We start from the raw sequence: 20,199 nt of genomic DNA, 5'->3' as shown, positions 1-20,199 counted from the left end.
AGGAACGTCCCTTCTGCCCGTGGGAAACTTCTCATCAGCTTCCTCGCCCTGCACAATTTTTCTAAATAAATTAAAATGCAATAAAATCTGCTTCCTGTTTCCCCCATAGCCAAAACAGGCCCAGGCTGGCTTTTAAGTACCTGTCTCACCCCATCCATCATCCCTCGCCACTGACCCCCAGAAAACCCTCCCAGCACTTTGCCCTTCCTCCCCCAGCTCCTTACAAATGACCCTGATTTCCAGTCCCACCGGTCCTCCTCCTATTTCCATTTCCCCCCTGAGGCTCACGTATAAACAAAGCAAAGAACAGGGAAAAACAGGGTTACCAGGAGAAAATGGGTCCCCGGTGGCCGGTGGCATGCAGCGGACCCTCACACGTCACTGAGAGCCTGGCATGGTGCCTGATGAGATAACCTTTCACCAGAGCACCAAAACCACCCATTTCTGAGGAATTTTGGGAAGTTTCCCTTCCTGCTAGGAGCCAACAACTCTTCTAGCTTTGCAGGCAGGAGAAAGGTGAAGGCAGCGTGGGCAAGTGGTTGCAGCAGGGCTCCCCATGGGCCAGAATTGCTGCTTGGGCTCACCATGGGATGGACCCTTTATGCCTCAGTTTCTCTTCTGCAAAGTGGCCACTGATAATGGCATTGCAGAGAAATGGATATCTCTCTGATCCTGAATTCTGCAAGTACAAGACACAGCCTCCATCTCTATCATCTGTCAAAACCAAACACAACACAGAACAAATATTTTGGCCTGAGGAACCCCCCCACAATGTGTGTTTCAATGTGTGAGCAGAAGAGATCAAGAGCTGGAGATAAATTCAGTGACAGAGATAAGAGTCTGGGGGTCTCTGACTAGACAAGGGCAAGTACGCCCCGTTCCTTGGCCAGCTGCTTTGGGAAAGCATCTTCGCAACCCTGTATCAGGGAGGAAGACTCATGTGAGTGTAGGAACAAGCCCCATCAGCCAAAAGCCCAGGTGCCCATCTTGCTGAGACTCTTGTCTTGGCCACGGCCAACCTTTGAGCCTGCAGGGGAAGGCAAAATTGTTAAACACTCCCCCAAAAAGCTGTGCCCAGGGCTCTCCCTGTAAAGTCAGGATGTCAAAGTTGCCTTTCAGTGGAAGGCATTGACGTGCTGGTCCTGTGGAAAAGCCAAGTACACAAAAGAGGGTTTTTTTCTTTATCCATCCCTCTGTCTGGCACCCACAGAAAAATGCTCTGGATGCAAATTTTCATGGTCAGTGCCCCGGCTTCTCTCTCACTTCTCCTTTCCTTTGGATTTCTTCCTCTTAGGCCAGCTGGATGTTTCTTTTTGAAGCACAAGAGCTGTCCCCATCCTTGGCTATTCTTACTCAAAGCCGTCATCTGAGCGGGGGTTGACTGCAGAGTGGCACGGAGGGGAAGTCAGCTCCTGCTTTCCCTCACGAGCCAGGAGAAACGGACAGAGATTGCGGCCAGGCAGCTCAACTGCATGAGCTCAGCAAGTGGTGGAGGGATGAGAACAGGATCATGTGCTCAAGGAGAGCAGCTGAGATCTGAGCACTTGCCACTGCTCTTGAATTTCCTGGAGGTTGGGGTATAGTAGGAACAAGACCAAAGTCAGGCATGTAGACAAAAGGAAATGAGGTCACAGCCTCTGCCTTGAAGTGTTTGAACCTGCCTGACAAAGCACATGGGAAAGGTGCCCTGGAGGGAAGATGTTTTCCAATAGGGGAACATCTCGGTCTATAAGGGACCCTATCAGCTACCAAAGTCCCAACCAGTCCCACATCAAAGCAGAGACAGCACTGGAGACCTGACCCAGCCCAAAGACCTGAGGAAGAAGACCCCTTGCCAGGGGACTGAGTAGATGGAAAAAGTGCCCGTAGATTCAAAAATCTTCTGGAGTCATGGAGGAAAAAACAGTTCTGGACTGCTGAACACAAAGATCCACCACTGGATCCAAAAGTACCACAGCCAAAACTTGCTGGGAGAGCTGGCGAGAGAGGTCTGGCCGCACTGAACAGCTGAGCAGTAACGTTCACACCTGGATGCTGCAAAGGTCCATCTCAAACCAGACATAGGACGAGTTTTGTTCTCAGCATCTCCTACGTGACAGACATGAAGACAGACATTTCCACCTTTGGATGAGAGAAGTTTGGCACCTCCTTGGGCACAGTGTAGACTTAGCACAGCTGATTATGTTTGTTTGAAGTCAAAAGAGATGAGACCCCTCAGGAAGACGAGATGGATGAAGCAAGGGGACCCAAGGAGAGCTCTTCAATAGAAAATACAGAAAATGCTACTAATGTTTAATTTTGACAAGGATTTTGCCTTGCATTGGAGCCAAGGATCAACTGTCTCACAGAATCACAGAATCATTGAGGTTGGAAAAGCCCTTGAAGCTCCTCCAGTCCAACCATGAACCTCCCCCTGACCGTTCCCAACTCCCCCAGATCCCTCAGCGCTGGCTCAGCCCGACTCTTCAACCCCTCCAGGGATTCCGGGGACTCCCCCCTGCCCTGGGCAGCCCATTCCAACGCCCAACAGCTCCTTCTGCAAAGAAATACTCATGCAGACCACTTTGTTCAAACCACAGTCCTGGCAGATTCAGTTGAAATAATCAGGGAAGAGAGGTCCTGTGTGGTTTCTTCTTTCATCTTCTCCTCTGCCCATAGCCAGTGGTGTGCATAAACTTTGCAGGAGTAAATGCTAGCCCTGCCATTGCCTTTCCACACCTCACCAGGGCCAGCAGGGTCTGCCCTCACCATCTCTCTGCTCACCCAGATCTGGATTTGCTTTGCCCCAGCAAGGGTGGGAAGAAGTTTTTTGCTTAGGTCACCCATTCCTGAGTCACGTCCCAGCAAAGTCACCCGCTTCCTCGTGAGCGAGCTCAGCTGAGTCACCAGGTGCTGCGGGGTTGCGTAACTGGAGTTCCCTGTTCGCAAGGATTTGCAGGGAACTGGAGATCCCTGTTTGTAAGGATTTGCAGGGAGCAGGGGGGAGGATGCTGCAGGATCCTCCAGCTCTAGAAGAGGCCTTCAGCCTCTTAAGGAGCATCAGCAGCATAAGACAAAAAGGGTGCACAGGGGTTGGAGGACACCAAGACCCCTGCAGTTTCCACCTGCATGGGTGGAAATCTATGCTCAGTGTTGAATTTAACTCTGCTGATGCCTTTATGGCATGGCCAAGCGCTGCTGCCTTCTGCCTGGCCATTTTTGGGTTAGATATGGACCAAACCTGCAAAGAGTGAAGGAGCAGAGCTGCAGAGCCAGGCTCTGCCCTCAGAGCAACCCTTCCCACACCTACCCCATGGCCAGGGAGCCATCCCCGTGGCACTGCAGCACTTTGCTTATCTCCCATCCACAACAGGAGCACACAGACCCCTCGCCCAGCATTTCTGTCCAGGCAGAAAAATCTGGTTAACAAACTCCCAGCTGCCACTGGACAAATTTAAATCCAGTAGAATTAGCCAACAGTCAGTCCAAGACATGTTTTAGTGAGGTTTTTAAAGCCATGTGCTCCAGTAGTAGCTCTGGCAGCTGTTGAAAGGTTGGAGAGTGAGAATTTTAACTCAGGATGTTCCAGCTCCCACAGAGAGCTGAGAATTACATCGGTGTCTAACCCTGCAAGCAAGGATTTATCAGGCAGGATTCTGGCTTTATAAAATCCTGCTTACCAGTTGCCCTGGGCGAGTTATTTGGCAGCTGATCCAGCTGTAATAACCATTATTATCCCCATCAAAACCCAACCTATGAGTCGCAGGCGATGTTCTGCTGCTGCGAGGGGATGCAAGTCAGCTGAAAAATCTACAGAAGTGATAAAGCGCTGTTAGCGACGCAGATATAACTCACATTCAAATCAATTAGTTGGCAAATTTGGGTACAAGATGAACATCTGATGCACCTTTTCAAGTCGCTGAGACACTGGTTTTCTGTTTTACAGATTAAAACCCTCAGATGATGTAAAAAATGACAAGGGAGACCAATCTAGGCTGGCTAATACTCAATTTAAAGCAGGAAATGCTGATATGTAGCCTTGAAATAATGTATTTTGGGCCCCAAATGCATTTTTCTTTAATTAATTCAATATATTTAATTTATTCTCTCAATGCCTCAAGTTGGGTCACCTGCAACATTTTATAGATCAGGTGGTTCAGTGCCTCATGGCAAGACAGACAAGAAAAGGAAAACTGGTGTGGAGAAGGGCAGTGTTGACTTCTGAGGATGAATCGTGATGCACAAAGAGGGACAAGAAGTCAAGAATAAAAGACCTTCAAGAGCTGTTTCGGTAGTAAAATTTTAGTGAATTAGAAATTACCTAAATTTTCTAATTTTAGTGAATTAGAAGAAATCTGGGTAGATACACCCCGAAGGAAGTCTGGCAGTCTGGCTGGACAGCATAGGCTTTGGGTTCAGGGAGGTCTAGTTCTAGTTCCCAGCACTATACCAGCTACTAGGAAGAAAATTAACTCTATCCCAGCTGAAACGAGGACAAAGGAGCAAGCTTCACTCCTATCCTAAGCCAAGCCAAGCTATTTGCTTATTAAATAAATCTGCATTTCACACCCTTGTCGTAAGCGATAATGATTTTAAACCCTGGAGATGAAAAAAAAAAAAACATACCTGCATTAATTAGGGCTGCTTTTTTTTTTTTTTTTTTTTTTTTTTGGTGGGAAATGAAGATGCATAGAAACTTTTTTTCCTTAAATGTAGAGGCGCTGGTCCTGCAGCAGCTTCCTTAGAGAGCTATTTACTGCTTAATATTGAAGCAGGGACACCAAGAGTCAACCAGCAGTGATTTAACAAGGGATAAGACAAGGTTGCCCAAGGCCTCCTGGCTCTTTTCCTTATCTCTTTCCTATAGTGGTGGCCTTTGCTCCAAAGGCTGAAGCTTGCCATGGCTTGAGCAAATGCCATTTATTTCTCTGATAACACTAAAAAATCCCACAAAACCAAAAAAGGGGGTTGTTTCTTGCTGGTTTGGGCACACAAGGGATTTACAGGCTCCCTGGAGAGCATCTCTAGTTGGAAAACTTGCCTGGCTGCATTCAGCTTCATGTATAAAACCAATTTATCTCAAAAATGGGCATGTTTTTGGCCCAAACTAACTGAAAAAGGGATGGCAACTGCAACACTTCCCCAAAGAGAACAGAAAGGCCAGCAGTATGTGCAAAGTTTTAGTTCATGCTTTCAGTTCTTGAAAAAGTTGCAAAGTATTTGCAGGAATAGTAGGCGGCTGCTCCCAAAGGATGGGCTCTGTGGTGTCGCGTCACAAACTAAAAGGTGTTAAAATTGCTAATATGAGACTTCTGGGCAAAAACCTATTTGGAAATAAGGGTGTATGGGGAATAAAGAGGTAACTGCAGCAAGTTACTGGGAAAAATGAGCATTAATGATGTCCCGACTGCAGCTCCCCAGCATCACGTGCCGTGCCCACATGTCTGGCAGCACCGAGAACTTCCCAGACGGGTTGTACAAAGGGCAAGACAAAAATCATTTTCTTTTACTTGTGATTTCTGTCATCAAAACTTCACAGGCAACAGAAGAAACTGCAAAACCGAACAGCAATGGGCAGAGCGAAGAAATCCTGTGTGGGACAGAGGAAGGTTAGGCAGGTTACTAGTGATTTTTTTTATTTTGTTATTATTTTAATTCCCAAAGCATGTATAAAAACATAGTGAAGGGTGTTACTATTTGCTGGTTAAAAATTATATGTAAAGGCAGGCAACGGGCCAAGGGCCTTTGCACAGAGCGTATCAAAGCATAAATACACTTAAATACAGCAACAACATCTCCAAGTTTACTGCATAAATACTGGGGTATACAGTCAAGTGTATTAAATATTATTTTTCTGATTTTTTTTCATCGCTTCACTAGGAAGCCTTCTAAACCAAAAAAAAAAAAAAAGATTGGACATAAATGACAGCAGGGAGAAAAAAGAGTGTACTCGCTTTCTAGAGAAAACATATAACAAACCTTCCAAAAAGTAGAATGCAAGTACTAAAAAGTAAAATATGTTAATGAGGCACAATGTTTGTAAAAACCCAATGGAGAGAGAGGGATCTTGCCAACTGGCAAGGGATGCATTTGTTGCCTTGCAGAAATAATCGCAGGGGCCTGGACAGTTTGGAGCAGCCTTGCCCAGGCACCGCAGATGAAGCTGGGAAGAAATGAGGATGAATCATCTGCTTTTATGCCATCCTGTTTGGCATCTGCTCGGGTCCCACCATAAAGCCTGAGCTCCTAGAGGCATCTGAAGCTTCCTGAAAGTCTAGAGAAGACAGTCAGGAGCATCGCATCCCTCTGGCCTTTGCAGACCAGCCCTTCTGCTCCATCTGTGCAACACCGTGACCCTCCCTGCCGCTCCTTTCCTGCTAAGGAGGCCTCAGGGTTCCCCTTTCTAAGGTCTGAAAAAAGTCCCAGGTGATTCCCTTTGCCAAGCTTTGACTTTCCACACTGACTGCTGGATGTCAGTAGACTTTTGATCACTGATTAGAGTTATTATTTTCTATTCCAGGCCAAACGGTCAGCTCATTTCTGAGAGTGGTGGGGAATATATATTATCCTCACCTCCTCCCAGAACGGAGTGAGAAAGGAAAAAAATGGATGGTCTTTCTCATTAAAGAGAAGCTTTAGCAACATTGTGATTTAAAACAGGGCTTGAACTGGGCTCTGAAGATGACCCTTCTGTGCTGTTCATCCTTCTTCTGAAAATCAGCCAAAATGACGTGAAAAAAGTCAGTTAACACAGTAACACAGTAAAAACGTGCTGGACTGCCAGGTGAAAACTTCAAAGGATGCTGTCAGGATGGAGGTGGGACGGGCAGGGGATGGAGGTAGGATGCAGGAGAGACGAAGGCAGTCAGGGTGGAGGCTGGCTGGAGGTGGGAAGCAGGCAGCATGCGGGTAGGATTGAGGAGGGATGGAGGTGGAATGTGGGTGAGATTGAGGAGGGATGCAGGCAGGCTGGAAGAGGCCAGGTTTGGGCACCTCAATCCCAGAGAGATCTGGAGGGGCTGGAGCGAGGGCAGAGGAGGGCAACGGGGCTGGGGAAGGGCTGGAGAATCAATCCTGTGAGGAGGCAGGGCAGGAGCTGGGAGTGTTCAGTGTGAGGAGGAGGAGGCTGAGGGGAGCCCTCATCCCTCTCTGCAGCTCCTGACAGGACATTGCAGAGAGGCTGGGGCTGGGCTCTGCTCCCAGGGGATCAGGGACAGGACAAGAGGGAACGGCTGGAAACTGCCACAGGGGAGGCTCAGGCTGGGCAGGAGGAGAAAATGTTTCCCAGCAAGAGTGGTCCGAGAGTGGAACAGGCTGCCCAGGGAGGGGGCAGTCCCCATCCCTGGGGGAGTTTCAGGGCCGTTGGGATGAGCTGTGGGGGATGTGGGGTAGGGGAGAACTTTGTAGAGTCGGGCTGAGGGTTGGACTCGATGATCCCGAGGGGCTTTTCCAACCTGAATGATTCTGGGTTTCTGTGATGATGGGGGAAGCAGGTGGGGTTGAGGAGGGATGCGGGCAGGTTGGAGGTGGAAAACTAGATGGGATGGAGGCAGGTGGGAGGAGGGATGCAAGTGGGATGGAGGCGGGGTGGCAGAGGGAAGCAGGTGGGGTTGAGGAGAGATGCAGGCAGGCCGGAGACGGGATGCAGGTAGGATGGAGAGGCAGGATGGCAGAGGGAAGCGGGTGGGATTAATGAGGGATGCAGGCAGGTTGGGGGTGAAAAACTAGATGGGATGGAGGTAGGTTGGAGGCGGGAAGCAGGCAGGATGTGGGTGGGATGGAGGTGGAATGCGGGTGGGATTGAGGAGGGATGCAGGCAGGCCGGAGGAGGGATGCAGGTAGGATGGAGGTAGGACAGCGGAGGGAAGCGGGTGGGTTGAGGAAGGAATGGGGGGCAGGTTGGGGGCGGAAAAACTAGACGGGAGGAAGGCGGGCAGGCTGCGGGCAGGCTGCGGGAGGCGGGCAGGATGCAGTCACGCCGGGGGCGGGCCGGGCCCGGGATGACTCAGCGCCGGGACCTGCCCCTTCCGCGGGGCCGAGGGAGCGCGGGGCCGTGCGGGGCGGTGGGTGAGTCCGGGGGGCGGCGAGTCCGGGGGGGCGGGCACCGCACCCCGCGCATAAGGGGCGCAGCGGGGCGCGGGTGTGGGAGCTGCAGCGGGAGCAGGTAAGGGGGGGGGGAATGCTGCGGCACCTCCCGGCTTGGGGCAGGGGGACACGCGGGGGGGGGGCGATGGGGCACCCCCTTCCACTGCCGCCGGGGGAGGGGGAGCAGCGGGGCCGGGCGGGGAGACCAGCGCCTGGGGGGGGGGGGGGGGGCGCGACACCCCAGCCCTGCACCCGGGGGGTGCTGCGAAACACCCCCTTGGGGCAGCAGCGGCAGCGTCTCCTACTTTTTCCAGCTGCGTTTTGGGGTATTTTTGGCCGCGGAGGGTCCGGGAGGGGGGGAGTGGGGGGATGCTCTGCGGCACAGCGGTGAGGTTTGTCGCAGGGAAAATGCCATTAACCCTCAGCGCGTCTCGAAACCAGCAAACTTCTCTGTAAGCAGCGAGGGAGAAAAGAGGAAACCGTGTTTTGATAATGAAGATGGAAAAAAAAAAAACAAACCACACAAAAAATCAAAACAAAAAACCTAAGGCAGCCCTGCTCGTCAGCTGATGTTAAGGAGATCGGTTTGGCACCCACCAAAGTGCTTCTGGGAACATCCCGTGATGCGCGGCCAGGCTTGGGTCTGGCAGCTGGACCATGGCTTGGAGGTGGCGTGGGATAAAAGCTGTCTGTCTGACATAGAGTGTGTCTGCCGTCCATATATCGCGCTGCCGGGGTTGTGCAGCGGGTGTGATGCAGCAAAGATCGCTTCCTTCTTGTATTTCCCTCCAGGTTGCAAAGTTGAGGGTGAGGGTGAGGGCAGGGAGCTTGGGGAGCGCAGGGAGTCTGCTACGGCAGCTGAGGTCTTGTGCAAGACTGGTTTATGGATTGGTCTGTAAGAAGAGGAAGGAAAAAAAAAAAAAATCAGTGCAGCTCCATTTGGGAGGAATCTTCTGCTTTCTGTGAATGGAAGCTGTAGAGGCGAGCACTGCAACCTGTCTCAAGGTGTATTTATTTATTTTGCTGGCTATCTAACCCGTGCTAATGGTTTGGCTTTCCTGGAAAGGAATGGGTGTGGGGAAGAGTGCCTCATGCTTTGCTTTTTTTTTTTTTTTCTTTTTAAACAAAACATTTCAGGCTTTGATAATGCAGTCATAGCTGTAATGAAGTCACCAGGCCTTGAGTTTGGTGCACCCAAGCTAACCTGGCGGTGCAGCAAGCTGAGCTGGACTGTGTTGTTTACAGGCTTTGCTTTATTGTGGCTTGGAGTCACGCACAAATATTGGCAGCTAGAACAAAGGACAAAAAGCTCGGCTTGGGTAAAGGGCTGCCTGCTGGAGGAGGACACATGACTTGGGCTTTGCTGAGTACCTCTCAACCCTGGAGGGGTGGGGGTGTTAGGGCTGGGAGGGTGGGACAGCTCTTATCTTCCTCAGACCCTTGGAGGGTGTGGGTGCCTCTGTTGGTGCCTGGAGGGGTTTGGCCCAGACAGTGGAGTTGCTGAGAGGTGCTTCAGGGCTCTGACTTATCTCATGGCCTGACCTGCCTAAACTGAGTCATGTGAGCTGGGCTTTCAATAGCCTGTTTTGGGGTTGGGTTGTTGATTGGATTTTTGTTTGTTAGTTTGGGGTTGTTTTTAAACATCAGAGAAATACCCGGTTAAATGGGACTTGTGGGCTTTGATTTCTGGATGATGTGGAGATGAGCTTTGTGGTGGGACTCTGCAGGGGTGAACTGCAGAGGGATTTGCTGGTTTGGGCACTGTGCATCTCCCTGGGCTGCTGGGAGGGGGCTGTGGGACCTCCGCCATCACATATAGTCCAAATAGTTATAGCTCTGCCCCTGAGAAAACAGCCAGGGAACTGCTTCAGGCTCCAGAGGGATGGAGAAGACACCTGGGTGATGTCACCTCCATCCCTCCTCCCTGGCTCTCTGCCCGCGCCGTTGCAGGCAGCAGCGGGCAGCGCAGAGGGACTGCGGGCGGGTGGTGCAGCGCCAGCCGCAGCCGTCTCCCTTTGGGTGCTCTCCTCTCCCCCACGCTCAGCTGCTCCGAGCGGCTCAGGGTGGAGGGCCTTCAGCCTCAGTGCTTCCTCCTCGCTGGCTGGGAGGAGGAGGCTCGAGAGCTGCACTCGAGCGGCCCAAATTTCCTCCTTTCAAGCAACCAGCTGGCTTAATTGTGAGAGTCCTGCCCAGGGACATGTGTGCTGGTGGGTGGCAGCTTTCTGGAGTTATTTCTTGCTTATCCTTCCAGAAATTGCATTATTGGATCCCAAAGCAAGAGGCGGGGGACTTGTTATCAGCCCAAGAAGAGGTAGAGCAGCTCGGGAGGCTCTTTGCAAGCCCCAAACGTCCTTTTGCCATCTGGAGGGTTTGCTAGGGTGAAGCTGCTGTGTCTCAAAAAGTCCAACAGCCAAGCTTTGCTTCTGTTTTCAGCCTAACAAGCTGTGGTGGGATGTGATCTGTGAAGACAGCCTTTGCCAGGGTTACCCTGAAGCTGCAAGGCGCCTCCAGGGGGGTGCAAAGGGAAAGGGTCTTTCTGGGGTTGATGGAGAAACTCCTCTGGCCTGTTTACCATGCCGAAAGAAAACCAGAAAGAAGTATCTGTCAGGTGCAGCAGCTGTTACGCAAGCTTGGTTTTGGTGCTGCTCATTTGGTGGTATTTGAAGTAGCAGTGGAGATTGAGGGGGAGGGAGGCGTGTGTGGAGGAGATAGCGGTGGTGGGAGACGCACGAGTGCGATAACGCTGCCACAGGAAGTGTCTTACTGCTTGTGTCTGCGGGGAAAGGGGGGTGATGGTGGAAGGCAGAAGCCTTTTCTTACTTGCTGCGTTGCTGCTGGGGTCAGCGTGCCTCTGGATGCATGTGACTTGCTGTCGGTGGAAATTCGTCCTGCCCGCCCTGTGCCTACGCTCTCTATAGATAGATCTGCTGTACACAGGGTGCTTGCTGAAGCCATGGAGGGGTAGGGAGGAAAAAAATTGCATGAGATCGAGGATTTCCCCTTCCTTCTTCATCCAAGTCTTGGGATACTCCGTGCCATCCAGCTGTATCAGCTCCCCTTCCTCCCGACCTCTGCCCAGCAAACTTCATGCCCACAGGAGACTTCACGGAATCTCACAATGGTTTGGGTTGGAAGGGACCTGTAAAGGCCATCAAACCAACCCTCCCTGCCATGAGCAGGGACATCTTCACCTACAGCAGGTTGCCCAGAGCCCCGTCCAACCTGGCCTTGAACACTTCCAGGGATGGGGCATCCACCTCCTCTCTGGGCAACCTGTGCCAGGGCCTCACCCCCCTCACAGGGAAGAATTTCTTCCTTATATCTAGTCTGAATCTACCCTCTTTCAGTTTAAAACCGTTACCTCACATCCTATCCCTACACTCCCTGATAAATTGTCCCTCCCCAGCTTTCCTGTAGCCCCCTTTAACTATTGGGAAGCCACATTAAGGTCCCCCCGGAGCCTTCTCCAGGCTGAACCGCCCCAACTCTCTCATGGTGGTAGGAGACTTGACAAGAGACTGGTTTGCTGAAACAACCGACTGGTTCCCAGCTATTTTGGTTGTGCCGGGCAATATCTCACTGCTTCTGCTGTGTTTGCAGCTGTCAGCTGTGTCGTGGGGCGGATACAGTGCAGCAGATCTTAGAAGGCGAGAGCCTGTCGGAGGGGAAACTGCCTGGTGTCTTTTTTCAGTTTGGTCTCCGGTTACCTGGAGCTCACAGTCTGCAGCCGGTGTGGTCTGGTAACTTGAGGATATGAGATCTCCCATGTCCATCCATTAAGAGCTCGGCGCAAGCGGCCGTATCGATACAGGAGGCTTTGCAGAGCGGGTTTCAGCGTGTCAGCAAAACATCCTCCTGAAAACAAAAGCATATTAGGTGGCTTCTGGCCTCGAAACCGCCTCCCTTCAGTGCTACTGAAAATACAAAGTTGACTGCAGGAAGTACAGAGGTTCTTGGGTTGGTTTGTGGGAGATTTTTTTTTTTTTTTTTTTCAACATTTTTCATTAGAAAAGGTGCTTCAGCGGGGGCTGGTCACCTCTAGGCTTTTTGTGGCCGTGTTGAAGGGGCACAAAGCAAAAACCACAGTAGCCTTAGCAGTGTGTATTTATTTCTCTGGGCATAACCTCCTTCCTGCTGCATGAGCAGGGGAGCACAGTGGGGCCACCAGCAGTGCCAGCCAGTCTCTTATCTGCGAGAAATAAACCTCTAAACAAGCAAATATGCATGAAACACCTTCAAAGAGGTGAGATCTGGGGGTAGGAGGACCCATGTGCTGCTGAAACTCAACCGGCTTTTGGGCTGAGCATCCTGCTGAAAGCTTGGAGAGTGGCAAGAAAAGTAAATAAATGGTGAAAGGAGGAGGGGGAAGGAAAAAAAACAAACCCCTTTATACACTTAGTTGCAGCCGCCTGGGCTTGTTGCTGGCAGAAAGTAGGACACTCCTGCTGGGTTTTCTTCTCTGGAAAGGCTAAACTTGGCTGTGAGTGGGAGGCAGCCTGCATGGAAATGCGTGTGTCTCCCATCCCCTGCCCCTGCTCAGCAAGCTCTGCTGCTGCTGGCAAGAGCTGTGTGTCCGGCTGCTCGGGCGTATTTGCCCAGAAGGGTTTAAGCTCAGGCTTGCAAAGGTGATTATACGTTCAGCTTGGTGAGATGAGTAGGAATTAAAGCCTAAATATCTCTGCTGTTCTGGCTGCTGCGGAGTATGTGAGGTCTTGGGTTGCTCGGCAGGCTTGGAGCCCGTCGGGGTGGATGTGGGGTTGGTGGAAGGGGAGCTGGGAGGTTTTGAAGGAGGAGGAGGAGGGTGCCCTGGTGTGTTTGCAGAGATCGAGTAGCAGGTGCGTGTCTGAGTCATACATGGGGACGTGGAGCAAGCGGTGGCTGCTGGTGTTGGGGATTAAATTGGAGTTGGGCAGTTTAAGGTGAATTAGGTTAAAGGAGGCGGGGGAACAGAGAAGCAGCTGAGCCCTTGGAGCGTCTTTGGGTTGGGTGATGCTTGTGCTCCTGCACAGGAGGCTGTGGTCCACTCTTGCTGTTTTTCCTGCGTCTGTGTTCCCCAAATTGGGACTTTCTTGGTGCCCTGTGCCCAAGGATGTGTCTTCACATCCTCCTTCATGAAAAGCCCCAGCGTGAGGGGAGCACAGGCAGGAGCCACAGGCATCTCCAGTGCACGTGGACCCCCCCTCTGCATGGGACAGGGCATCACCACCCAGGTCTGTGACCCTGATCAGAGTCCCCAGGGCAATGGGCTGGCCAAAATGAGGCCGTAAAGTCCAGAAATGTGATTTGGAGTGATGTCTTCAAAGGGAAAAGCACTGCACTAGGGCAGGGGCTAGCAGGTCTCCAGGGCTGTAGCCCTGCCTGCAGCTTGCCATGGAGGTGGGGTGTCACTTATTCCTTCTCCTAGTCCTTATTCTCCATTTTTGTGGAAGTAAACACAGCTTTTAATACCCTCCAAATCCCTTGGAGGGTATTCAAAAGATATTTTCCCACTGCTACTAATCCTGCGGTGGTCAACATCAGGGTTGCCGTGTCTGATTTCTTCTGAGCTGCAGGAGGGGGGTTATTAGTCTGCTCCTGCATCTCTCCCGACCTTTGGAGTAAGTCAGGATCGGGAGGGTCTTTGTGCAGCCACATGTTTTACCCTCCCACGTGTTGCTGCGATGGTCCTTCTGCCAAGCCCTTGCTCACAGTCTGAGCCTGCTTGGGAAGGTTTCCAATGGTGCCCAAATCTGGCTGCAGGTGGAGTGTCCTGTTCCGTGGTCAAGATGTGGCCGTCCGTGTCCATCCTGTGTGTCCTGGTGGCCTTCGCCAGTGCTCGCAGCATTCCTTACTACCCTCCTCTCTCCAGTGACTTGGTCAACCACATAAACAAGCTCAACACCACCTGGAAGGTGAGTACCAGATTGGTTTGGGGGGGTTTTTTGGATACGTTGCTCAACAGCCTCTTGGTGGGACTCAATATTTGAGCTTTGGGAGTCTCACCATGGGGGCTGCATCAAACCAGCCTTGATCCCAGTTGATTTCTCCAGCGAGTCGATGCTGTCAGGGGTTTCTGTGGTGACCCTAGCTGTGGAGCTTCTCCACTTTAAAGCAGAGCACTGATGAATTTGTAGAGTAGGAGCAATGCTAAGTGGAGGAAACTCTCTGGGAGGCCAGAAACGAAAAGCAAGTGTCCAGTTGTATTGGTGACCTGGCCAAATGCTCCTGGACCAGGATGCTGTGACCGAAGCCTAGAGTTGGGCCTTAGCTTACTGGTTGTGATGGGCTGATCCTGGAAGGGGCTGTGTTCTGTGTCTATAGGTAGCTTGGCTCTTGGCCTCTCGGGTTTATTGCAGGTGTCAGACACTGGTTGGGTTTGAGGGAGATCTGGAGCACCAGGCTGGTCCCAGCATTGCACTTGGTGGTCGTGAAGAGTCATGTCCCATTTTTCTGCCTCTCTTCCCAGGCAGGGCACAACTTCCACAACACTGACATGAGCTATGTGAAGAAGCTCTGTGGCACCTTCCTGGGTGGGCCCAAGCTTCCCGAGAGGTGAGTGCCAGGAGGTTCCTGTAAAACCTTGTGTGGATGCTCCTGGTGTGTCTGGAGTGGGTGAGGGTCTCCCCTGGCAGACTGTGAGCAGGGTTCTGCTGGGTGCAGCTTGGTGGACATCTTGCATGGAATTAAGCACAAAAGCACACATGGGGGAAACATCCATCTTCTGTCCTGCCAGATACTTGACTGGTTGTGTAATTTGTACTTCTTGAAACTCAAAACACTGCTGACCTGGTCCGAGGACTTCAGAAGTATTTATTCTCCTTCAGTGAGCAAACAAGAGCCCTTGTCCTCCAGGTCACCTTCAGACGAGGTTGGAGAGTCCTGGGCACCCAGTACACTGATGTTCCTGTAACAAGACTTCCCTCTTCTCGCTTGCAGGGTAGATTTTGCTGCAGACATGGAACTGCCTGATAACTTTGACTCACGGACGCAGTGGCCTAACTGTCCTACCATCAATGAGATAAGAGATCAGGGCTCTTGTGGCTCTTGCTGGGTAAGAGCATGGGTGGTTTAAAGTCACATTGATACAGAGCTTGCCAAACAAAAAATGTGCTGTTGAGTTTGCTACTGAACTGCATAAATGGGGGGGAAATCCTGCAGTGGCTGAGCTTGGTGGGCTTCTCCCAGCCATGTTCATGCTTCCTGCATTCATTGCCTGGTTTCCTTTCCCATGGCCAGCTCTGATGGGTTTTCCTTGTTTTTTTGGGGGCTGCCCACAGGCTTTTGGTGCCGTAGAAGCGATTTCAGACAGAATCTGTGTTCACACAAACGCCAAGGTGAGCGTGGAGGTCTCAGCGGAGGACTTGCTGTCGTGCTGTGGCTTCGAGTGTGGCATGGGGTGAGCTGCTCTTGGTTCTTCTGTACTTAAAAGGTGCATGGGAGGAGCAGGGACATAACCCAAAGATGTTGATTGTTTTATCCCCGTCTTCCTCATGAGCAGCAAGCCCCACCAGTGGTTTGGGCAGTAGATGCTGGAGTTAGGTGGGAACATAAAGGTGACTGCATGGACTGAAAGTCCCTCTGGGCCATGTCGTGCCCCGGCAGTAGTGGATGATGATGGCTGGTGGAGGGAGGGCAAACACATAACAATGCTTTCCCATACAGAGCTGGCAGCTGCCTGAGCCCAAGGAAGGATTTTTTAGTAGCCCCAGAGTCTTGGTTTTCAGGCACAAGCCTTTTGCCTGTGGCTTTTACAGCTGTTGAGAGCAGGGTGGGGAGTTGGGTCTCCCAAGTTGTGTGGCTGCTTCTGTTCCTGGCAGCAGAGGCTGACCAGTGACCTGGTGAGGAGGCACCACTGCTTTGGGATGTGGAGGCACAGGTGCTCTTAGCTCCTTCTTGCCCTGAGGCTTTGGTGTCTTGAGGCCTAGAAATCCTGGGGAAGGCAGGGACAGACTTAAAAAGGTTCGATGTGCTGAAAGCTTCCCTTCAGCCATCCCAAGCTGGCTCCATTTCCCCTGCCTCCCCCAAAAGGGGGGATGCCTCTGAGCAGGCTGGGGCTGGAACTGCTGCCTCTTTCTCCAGGTGCAACGGTGGTTACCCCTCCGGTGCGTGGAGGTACTGGACAGAGAGGGGCCTTGTGTCTGGGGGTCTCTACGATTCCCATGTGGGTAAGTCCTGGCAGATACCCTGGTGGAAGCAAAGAGGAGCATCTCTGCTCGGTTACAGGTTCGTGTCCCTCAGGGTGCTTCTCTTCTGGTCTGCTTCCTTGTGGCTGCTCCCTCCTTCATGTCTGGACTCAAACACTTCTCCCAGTTGGTTGCTCCTGTCCCCATGGCTCCTTCTGGTCACCCCTTTGGGACAAGGGTCCCAGAGCAGCACCCAGTGGCAGGAAACCCATCCAGGAAGGGAGCCAGACTTAACCCCACAAGGCTCCTGCTTCCATAGCAGGAATGAATCAGGCTGTGAATTTTTTTTTATTGCTGGTTTTGAACCAGTTCAGTACACTTTGGATGAGGGCAGGAGTCTTTCTGACATGTTTCCCACTCAAAAAGCAACTTCCAGACTGGAAACTTCTGCCTCCTCCTAGAATGGCCATGACTTGGTTCATGTTTCCATCTTTTCCATCACCTTCTCAGGAGGGAGGTGGTGGGAAGCAGGTCCAGAAGGGAAACCCATTGCTGATGGAGGGATTTCTCATCTGGCAGCGGCAGACCTACTCTTGCTCTCACCCCACTGATCTGTGGGGTTTCTGGGTCAGAAAAGTTGTACTGTTTTGGGGGGCATCCAGTGCCTTCTCCAGCGTGGCTGCTGGGGACAGGTGTGCTTGGGGACAGTCAGTTCATGCCATCTCTGTCCTCGACAGGCTGCCGTCCCTACTCCATCCCACCCTGTGAGCACCACGTCAACGGCTCCCGGCCACCGTGCACCGGGGAGGGGGGTGAAACCCCCAGGTGCAGCCGACACTGCGAACCTGGCTACTCGCCTTCCTACAAGGAGGACAAGCACTACGGTAAGGGAGGTGGCCTCCCACGCTGCTCGATGCACAGCAGCTCCACAGCTGCTCCTAGTGGTAACTTGGTGGGGTTGGCAGGCTGGGACCTCTTCCTAAGCTGTTTGACAGGGGTTATTTTCTGTGCCCTCAGGATGGGTGGTCCTGGAGCAAACATAAGCCTGGCAGATGCACAGTTTGTATTTGCTGAGACTCAGCTAAGATGGGGGAACGCACTGAGTCCTCGTGGTGCACATGCCTGGGTTGAAGAGCATGGTGCTGAGCCCTGTGGGAGTCTGGTGCCAAAGCCACCTCCTTCTTACTCCTCGATGGAGGCTGGCCCTGTACATCTCAAGGCCAGGATGGACGGGGCTTTGGGCAACCTGGGCTACTGGAAGGTGTCCCTGCCCGTGGCAGGGGGTTGGAACTAAATGATTTTTAAGGTCCTTTCCAACCCAAACCATTCTGTGATTCTATGCAGGATAGTCTGGCTGCTCCTTGGAGATTTATCTTAGCCTCGAGTAATATGGGTTGACTCCCCTTCCCACTGAAGCTGTCTGGAATAGGTCTTTGGGTACAGAATAGGACTCAGGTTAAACCATTCCCTCTGGAAGAGGAATAGTTGGAGCCCACTTTTCCTGCTTGGCTGTGTCAGTGCCTCTGGAGCAGCTGGGTTTGAATTTAACCTCCTGAGGGGAGAAGGCTTCTTGCAGAGGCACGCTGAACGGTCTCTGTCCAGCCATCCCAAGACTTGTGTGACCTGACAGCGCCGTACTAACGACAGGACTTTTTTCCTCTCTAGGCATCACATCCTATGGTGTCCCTCACAGTGAGAAGGAAATCATGGCTGAGATCTACAAGAACGGTCCGGTGGAAGGAGCTTTTATTGTCTATGAAGACTTCCTGATGTACAAGTCTGGTGAGCATCAGCACTGAGGCTGTAGGGAGCCCTCTGTTTCCTACTTCATCTGCAGGGTCTCTCTTTTGTGGCCCTTGTCCCCCTACTCAAGTCTGGAAGGAGAGCTCAAGTTCACACTTGAGTATGTGGTGTTGCAGGCACATGGGCAGGTACCATCTCCTGTATCCATTTGTTTATAGTAAGGGGAGTAGGTGCTTGGGACTGAGGGGATGCTTAGCATCAGTCCTTCCTCCAGACTCTACACTAAGCTTCATTTAACCAAAAACACCTCCTCAGCTGCTCTCTGGGGTTTGATATCAAATGTCTCACAAGCTGTCAGTGCTCTGAAGGGTGGAGACACAGTCAGTGCCTGTTGACATCTTGGCTTCTCACTTTGCAGGGGTCTACCAGCACGTGTCTGGCGAGCAGGTTGGAGGCCACGCGATCCGGATCCTGGGCTGGGGCGTGGACAACGGCACTCCGTACTGGCTGGCCGCTAACTCCTGGAACACCGACTGGGGGGACAACGGTGAGGCACCCCCAGATGCTGCCGGAGGAGAACCCCCCTCCCCGTTCTCCTTGGCACGATGGGGAGGTTGACTTTTGCTCTCGGTATGCTTCTAGGCTTCTTCAAAATCCTCCGAGGAGAGGACCACTGCGGCATCGAGTCCGAGATTGTGGCCGGCATCCCCAGCACGGAGCAGTACTGGAAGAGGGTCTAAACCTCTTGATCAAACCACAAATAATCCTGAGTCCCCGATGCTTTTAACTGATAGCGGGTTGGGTGCAGAGCCCCCCCTCTTCTACCCTTCTAAGAGACTATAGTTGAGGTTACTTTATTAAAGCTTTTTATCTTTTTTTTTTTTTTTTTTTGGTTTTATTTTTTAAATTGTATGGTGGAGCTGGAGGTGGAACTGCTCTCTGGAAGCCCTCTGCACCTGGTGGGTCGCAGCTGTGGGGCATTCCCTGCTCAAAGGACTGCTGGAGGGCTCGCTGGCCTCTTGTGCCATGGTATTTGGTTAGCCTGGACCCCTTCCAGCCCAGTCTGTTACTGGGAGGGTAGGAAGCAGTAGCTTTGTACTGGGACTTAGGGACTTGGTGGGGCAGTGGAGATGGACCCTGCTGGGAAGCCATGGCCAGGGGTGATTTGTGCTCCCCCTGGCTGGGTTGGTCTGACTGTCAGTGCTCAAAACAAGCAGGGTATGTTAGTGTGTGCCTTTAACTGGCTAAACTTAGGTCTATTCATGATAAAATACTGATGAACTTGATGTGGGGCTGCCTTTGGCCGGAGCTGCATTAAGGCCCCTCCATGCCTGCAACAAGCCCTTTGTGCATTGCTTGCCCTGCTCCATCCATTCAGCTGCTTTTTAAAAAAACCACGTGTTCCTCAGCTGTTTGTTTGCTTTTTTTTTGTTTGTTTTCTGATATAGTCTGGGGTTATTGATCCTAAGGAAGGGCCTGGCTGGAGCTCCATGAGCCTTTGATCAAATGTCCTGCCGGCATTTTAGGAGCACGCTGGGAAGAGCAAACCACTATTCATCCACGGCTGGGCAGCTCGGTGTGTGCAGCAGGTCACGCCTCGGTGAGAGTGCTGCATCCACAATTGGTGGCGGTGGTGCTTTGGGACTGGAGGTGCTGAGCAGAGATGAGGGATGTGCCCCAGCTCTGCTGCAGGGAGCTCATGCAGATGCTTAGAGGTATCCTGCTAACTTGCACACAATTGAAGCTTTTGGGTTATTTTTAGCCACAGGTGTTAAGGAGGAAGAAAAAAACCTTATTTTTGTTACTGTGGGGAGGTGTAATAACAGTAGGAGGAATCATGTGACTTGCCAACACTAATATAGTGAAAGACTGTTGTGGTTTTTTTAATTTTAAAGCACAAAGTATATTGCTGAGCTGAGGCTACAGGCCTGAAATGCGTGAAGCAGGCACTCCCTTGCACTGTAAAATAGCCCCTTTGCCTCTGCTTACTCAGACACCAGTGAGACAGAGCTGTGGTGTATGTGATTGGAACAACTGTGCCAATAAATGATTTCTCCAATGTCTTGTCTCCTGGACCTTGATTGCTTTTGCTTGACTTCAAACCACCTCAAACTGTTCTGTGCATTGTGGATGCCAGGCAAGACCTTCCTGGCTTCCTGCCAGCGGGGTCAGTCCCAGCCCTGTCCCCTGGCCATCCTGGTGACAGGTGCCTTGTGCTGCCCCCGCAGCAGCCCCTGGGCATTGCCCGCTCCTGGCGATGGGGAAGATGCTTCAGCATGGACTAGAGTGG

The 20,199-nt window shown here is 51.9% G+C and overlaps 1 protein-coding gene across 2 annotated transcripts; it reads left to right on the top strand.

The window, feature by feature from the left end:
* The first annotated feature begins 7,915 nt into the window (after nt 1–7,915).
* Nucleotides 7,916–19,968, top strand: CTSB (cathepsin B). Of its 2 annotated transcripts, none has more exons than XM_074895479.1 (10): nt 7,916–8,046; nt 13,804–13,955; nt 14,510–14,595; nt 14,980–15,094; nt 15,321–15,439; nt 16,123–16,208; nt 16,904–17,050; nt 17,832–17,948; nt 18,328–18,456; nt 18,552–19,968. In XM_074895479.1, exons 1-10 carry the CDS (start codon nt 7,947–7,949, stop codon nt 18,647–18,649), a joined length of 1,149 nt encoding a protein of 382 aa, XP_074751580.1. In that variant the 5' UTR covers nt 7,916–7,946; the 3' UTR covers nt 18,650–19,968. The 2 variants fall into 2 exon arrangements, with proteins under 2 accessions (XP_074751580.1, XP_074751581.1); XM_074895480.1 differs by having other exon boundaries at nt 8,045–8,143.
* The last annotated feature ends 231 nt before the right edge of the window (nt 19,969–20,199 follow it).

Source organism: Athene noctua, chromosome 1 (genome assembly GCF_965140245.1).
Source record: "Athene noctua chromosome 1, bAthNoc1.hap1.1, whole genome shotgun sequence".
NCBI lineage: Eukaryota > Metazoa > Chordata > Aves > Strigiformes > Strigidae > Athene > Athene noctua.
This window is presented reverse-complemented; position numbering and strand designations above follow the sequence as displayed.